The following is a 5,399-nucleotide window of genomic DNA, read 5'->3' as shown; positions in this document are numbered from 1 at the left end:
TTTCAAGATAATCATTGAGGTACCAAAGCAGGACCAGCACACCAAGACCTAAGCAGGACATCTGTTCAAGAGCTTAATTTTTAGGCAACTGAGCATAAAAATTTCACTCTAAGCAATTCAAATTAAATCTTATTTTCCTCAAGAGGCAAGATCCTCATACTCTGGATATCTCTGGTCTTAAAAGCAAGATGGAGCCTGGACAGGAGAATCATACACTGTACATGCTCAGACTGCCTTCCAGTCCTCTTTTTAAAGCCAGAAAAGCCTACAAATTACCTGGTGCACTGCACACTTGCTCTGTAAAATGCACAGTATTACAGAGTCCAAGATCCAGGAAGGTACTTTTCAAAGCTAGTGCTAATAGCACACATGACTATCTCTGTATAAATTTAGGCAATACTGGCTAGTCCCTTTAAGCTACCAGAGTATCCATAAAAGAAAGACAACCAAATTATACATTTTATTCACATTTATTTTTCGCTTTTAGTGTGCTCACAGAAAATTAGAACACCTTAAGCAGGAGTTTAATAGCAATTTTTGTAAGCAAAGTTACATTCCATCTCTAAGTCAAATTGGTCAAAGCTTCTCCAGTATTTACAAAAACATGATAGACAAGATGCTACACAAAAAAAAAAAAAAAAACATTGCATCTGAAGAGTTTTCTTTTATTTTCAAAGACAACTGGAAAAGAAAGCATTGTCTGCTGTAATCAAAAACATACCACAGTATAAACAGTAACCATTCCACTTATCACAGCTTGGTTGAGTTTAAAATTTGTGTTTAAAAGGTCCAAGATGACTGCAGTTTTACAAAAAATGGGCAGGGTGGAAAGAGTTGCAAACTTCATGTGCTTCTGGATATCAAGATTTGTTTTTTTTTTTATACAATAGTCACAGTTAAAAACACCCTGCTGGTAATACATAATTACACTTTATTAAGGTCATAAACCAGCAATAAACAATAAAGCCTATACAACTTGTATTTCTACTTAATCACTGACTGATACAGCTAACATGAGATAAGTGAAAAGTTCCTATGGTTTAAATGAATTCCTAAGACTATGATCTCTTTATCTGGGTATTGATTTTTATTTTTTTTTTTTCCTTTTTCCTTTCCTTCTTAATCAAGACTTGTAGTGTTGTAAACCTTATAGAACATCTGCCTCACAAAATACATCGTAATAACTTTCTTTTAAAAAAAAGACTAACCCCTTACATCATTTCTGGCGGGGCGCGCTCCCGGCAAGGGCTGCGCGGCCCGGGTTCCCCACTGCGGCCCCTGTCACTTCATTTGATATCCCTTATTGACCCACCCATCTCCTTCATATATGGGCATGTCCATAGACCGATCGGCAAAAGTTTTATAATATGAAGAGAGTTGCAAAGTATGAAATTAAAAAAATAAAACGAACAAAGAAAATAAAAACCAACGGAAAAAAAAAAAAACCGAACCAACCAAAACAAAACATTAATACTGATGAAAAAAAAAACAACCCCAAAAAACCAAAATATAGAGGATGGGAGAGGAAGGCGGAGGGGAGCCCCCCTCCGCCCGTTGGAATGGCGGCAACACATAACGATTTGAGATGGGAGCTGCGGGGGGAGAGAAAAAAAAGAAACGAGACATCTTTTAAATCAATCCCTGGTTGTAGACAAGTTCTCCGAGACCAGTACCTGGCACCACTCCAAAAACAAACAGGGGGAAGAAAAGTCCGTCGGCGAGGGGCGGCGGCGGCGCTGGCTACTCCGCCGACTCGGCGGCGGGTCCCTCGGGACTGCTCTCGGCGGGGGGCTCCTGCCGCGCCGGCTCCTCCGCGGGCGCCGCCTCCTGCTCGCCGCTGCCCGCCTCGCTCGTGCCGGCGCCGGCGCCCGCCGCCTCCTCCGCCGCCTTCGCCTTCCCCTCGGCCGCCTGCTGGGCCGGCTGCTGCTCCTCGGCCGCCGCCGACGCCGGGGCCTCTTCTCCCGCCGCCTTCTCGGGGGCGGCCTCGTCCGATTTGGCCTCCTGCGAGTCCCCCGCCTCCTCCTTGGCCTCGGCGCTGCCGGCCGCGCACGCCTCCTCGGCGGCCTTGCCCTCCTCGCCGCCCGCCGCCTCGGGGGCCGCCGCCTCCTCCTTCCCGCCCTCCGCCGCGGCGGCGGCGGCGCCGCCCTCGCCCTCGGCCCCCTCGCCGGCCTCCTTCTTGTTCTTCTTGAAGGAGAAGCCGCTGAGCTTAAAGGACTTCTTGAAGGAAAAGCGCTTCTTTTTTTTTTTCGGGGTCTCGCTGCTGGACGAGGGGGTCGCGCCCTCCTCAGTCTTGGGGGAGGACTCGCCCTCCGCCGGGGAGGCCGGCTCGGTGCTCTCCGCCTCTCCCGCCTCCTTCTCGGAGGCGGGCTCCGACGAGGCCGCCTCCTCCTTGCCCGTCTCCTCGGCGGGCGCGCTGCCGTTCGCCTGCACCTCCTCCTTGCCCGCCTCCGCCGCCGCGGGGGAGGCGTCGCCGTTCACCTTCAAGTGGCCGTTCTCCTGCAAGACAAGGACCGGCGTTACCGGCGGTGCCGGGGGGGTCGCGGGGCGCCCTCCCCGCCCTGGCCCCGCCGCTCCCCGCGGTTCGCAGCCCCGCGCTCTCGCCGGGCCGGGCGCTCCCGGCGGCGGCCGCCAGAGGGCGCCCCGGCTCCACGCAGCGGCGGCCGCGCCGCGCTCCCCCGCCCTCGGCGCGCCCCGTCCAAGCCGCGGCGGCGGCGCGGGGCGGGGAAGGCGAACAAAGCTCGCCCGGCCCGGCCCCGGCCCCCCGCCCGCCGCGGCCCCTCCGCGCCCGGGCGGTGCGGCGAGGCGCCCCCGCCTTCCCCCCCCCCCTCCCCACTCACGCCGCATTTGCATCTCTCAGGCGCCCGGAGCGCGGCTGGCTGCCCCGGGCGGCAGCTGCGGGGGCCGCGGGGGGTGGCTGCCCGCAACGCCGCCGCCGCCGCGCGGGGCAGCGGGGGCACGGCCGGCCCGGCTCTCGCCGGGGAGGGGCGCGGGTGGGTGGCAGAAAGCCGTGCCCCGCGGCTGCCGGCCCCCCGGCGGGGCTGCCGCGGACCGGGCGGGCGCACAGCCCCCGGCCCGCCGTGCCGCCCGAGGGGCTGCCCGCCGAGCGCCCTGCCCGGCGGCTCCGGGCCCCGCTCCGCACGGCCGCCCGCCTCTGCCGCGGGAGGCGTTCCGTTCTCGTCCCGTCTTCGGGAGGAGGTTAAGCGGGCAGAAAAGCCAAGCGGTGTAAGATCCTTCCGTTTACGAGCCATTGGGACGCTCTCCATAATACACGAGGGATTTAAAAAAAAAAAGAAAAAAAAAAAAAGAACCGTGCCCCTTCCCCCCCGCCCCCCACGCAGGAAAGATAAAGGAACGAATCTTTCAAAGCCGAGCCCGTTTAACCAAAATAAAGAAATTATTCCTTTGCCTCGAGTTGCAAAGATAAAAGGATCGACCGTATTCTCCATTGAACGTGCCACTGGGGCATCAAAGGAAGAAGAATTAAACAGGATGCGAAAGAGAGTCCGTCGAAGTTGGCTTAGAAAAAGGAGGAGATTTAATATTTTTTTAAAAAATTTCTTTTCGTTTTTTACCTGTCCATTCGCCTTGGATGGAGATGCAGCCACTGCTTCCCCAGGTTTCTCGGCGGCGGCTTCGCCCTTTGCAGCGGTCTTGGAGAACTGGGCACCCATGCTGTCTTATTCAACAAAGAAACTCAACAGATCCAAAAGGAGGGGAAACAAAGAGCGTTGGGTTGGTATAAATACTGGGCGACCAGCAGCAGCAGCAACACACACACACACCAGAGGGGAAAAAAAAAGAGAAGAGAGAACAGAACCGATTATAATGCACTCCTTTTAAAAAATTTAAAGTTGAAGAGATCAAAAAGCAGCAGCACAGGAGGGAGGGGAAAAAAAGGGAGGAAAAAGTCGAGCAAAAAAAAAAAAAAAAAAAAAAAAAGGAGCCCAAGTTTAGTAAAAAAGAAGTAATAAAAAATCCCAGATTTGTAGCCGTACTGTAGACAAGGAGAAAATGGAGAAATCTCCCTGGTTGCTAATAAGATGCGGAGTCCAACGCCCAAGTGCACAGATGAATGGGCTTCCCGAGCGGTGACGGCAGCGCTCCGCCCGGCGCCGGCCAATCGCGGCCGCCGCGCACAAAGGGGGGCGGGGCCGCCCGCCCGGCGAACAATGGAGCCGCGATGGCAGCGGTTTGAAATCGGCCCCCGGCCGATAATGAATGTGCCGCTCCGCTCCGCTCCTCTCGCTCCGCCGCGGGCGCGCCGGGCCCCGCCGGGCCGCCAACAAAACACCCCGAGAGAGCGAGCGAGGGAGAGCGAGCGGGGCGGGCGGGCAGGGACAATGGTGCGAGGGGCGTGCGGTGAGTGCGAGTGTGAGTGTGAGTGAGAGCGAGAGCGTCCCGGCCCCGCCGCACGCCCCCGCCCGCTGCCGCCGTGAGAGCAACAGATAGTGTGTGCGAGCCCCGGGCGGGGAGAGAGCGAAGGAGGGGATTTGCTGCTTGCTTCCCCCCTCCCTCTTTGTTTTTTTATTGTTTTCCTTTTCTTCTTTTCTTCCCCGGGTTTAATTGGTCGCGATTGTTAAATCGCCCCCAATTTGGAAGGTATTTGAACCACGTAGATCGAGTTTCGCCGAACGAGATCACGAGTCGAAATTAGTAGGTCTGTAGGCCAGATGTTGCAAACGCTAAAGCAGTGGCAGCAGGAGCCGCTGCTGGAGCAGAAACGGACCCCTCCCCCATAGCGATATTGGCTTGGAATAAAATATTTTGTGATTAGCCTACGGCTCTAATTAAATTCTGCTGTCTGATTATTCCTGATTTGTGTTTTTAAAGTATTTTGTAAGGCAGTGACCCACTTCACGATTACATTTCCATGCATTCAAGTAGTGGGCGAAGCGACGTTATCAGGGAAACATTCGCGCTTTCCCAAACCTCAGCCCCGAGTGTGTATTTACGTTGAATTTAAACCCTCGAATAAGATGTAACCCGAAACTAATGCACGCGAATTAACGACGATCTGGAGCGCTTATCAGCACTGGGGTGGGCGAAATATCACGAACCCGAGTGATTTCCTTTCTCGGGGGAGGGGGTGGCGTGTGCGGGGAGCCGGCCGGCTCCCTCCCTCCGTGCTGCGATGCGGGGAAGGCTGGCCTAGACCCCCCCCGCTCGGCACCCCCGTCCCCTTTTAAGGAGCAGAAACGAGCGTCAGAACGATCGTTTCCCATAGTCGGGTAATCTCCTCCGAACGCCTGTTGTTTATAAACAAGGATGTTAAAATGATTCCGATAATGAAGGGCTGCGGAGCGGGGAGGCTCGGCTCAGCCGCCCACCTCCCTCTCCCCGCGGATTGCCGGGGCTGGCGGGGTCGGTGGGCTCCGTGCGGAGAGCCGCCTCTCGGTAAC

At 55.4% G+C, this 5,399-nt stretch overlaps 1 protein-coding gene across 3 annotated transcripts; it reads right to left on the bottom strand.

Annotated features, from left to right (window-relative positions):
* Positions 1-451: 451 nt before the first annotated feature.
* MARCKS (myristoylated alanine rich protein kinase C substrate) lies at positions 452-4,428 on the bottom strand. 3 transcript variants are annotated; one of them, XM_056488193.1, is made up of 3 exons: positions 3,996-4,428; positions 3,573-3,693; positions 452-2,496 (listed from the first exon to the last, which is right to left on the bottom strand). In XM_056488193.1, exons 2-3 carry the CDS (start codon positions 3,669-3,671, stop codon positions 1,741-1,743), a joined length of 855 nt encoding a protein of 284 aa, XP_056344168.1. In that variant the 5' UTR covers positions 3,672-3,693; positions 3,996-4,428; the 3' UTR covers positions 452-1,740. The 3 variants fall into 3 exon arrangements, with proteins under 3 accessions (XP_056344168.1, XP_056344167.1, XP_056344166.1); XM_056488192.1 differs by having other exon boundaries at positions 3,573-3,745; positions 3,996-4,426; XM_056488191.1 differs by lacking the exon at positions 3,996-4,428 and having other exon boundaries at positions 3,573-3,989.
* Positions 4,429-5,399: the final 971 nt, after the last annotated feature.

This window comes from Oenanthe melanoleuca, chromosome 3, assembly GCF_029582105.1.
Source record: "Oenanthe melanoleuca isolate GR-GAL-2019-014 chromosome 3, OMel1.0, whole genome shotgun sequence".
Classification (NCBI taxonomy): domain Eukaryota; kingdom Metazoa; phylum Chordata; class Aves; order Passeriformes; family Muscicapidae; genus Oenanthe; species Oenanthe melanoleuca.
This window is presented reverse-complemented; position numbering and strand designations above follow the sequence as displayed.

Bases quoted from the DNA above. Each gene is read 5' to 3' on its own strand.
- MARCKS (XM_056488193.1), bottom strand. From the start codon at position 3,671: ATGGGTGCCCAGTTCTCCAAGACCGCTGCAAAGGGCGAAGCCGCCGCC. The intron at 2,497-3,572 runs GTAAAAAACGAA...CTTGTCTTGCAG, and splicing joins CATCCAAGGCGAATGGACAG to GAGAACGGCCACTTGAAGGT.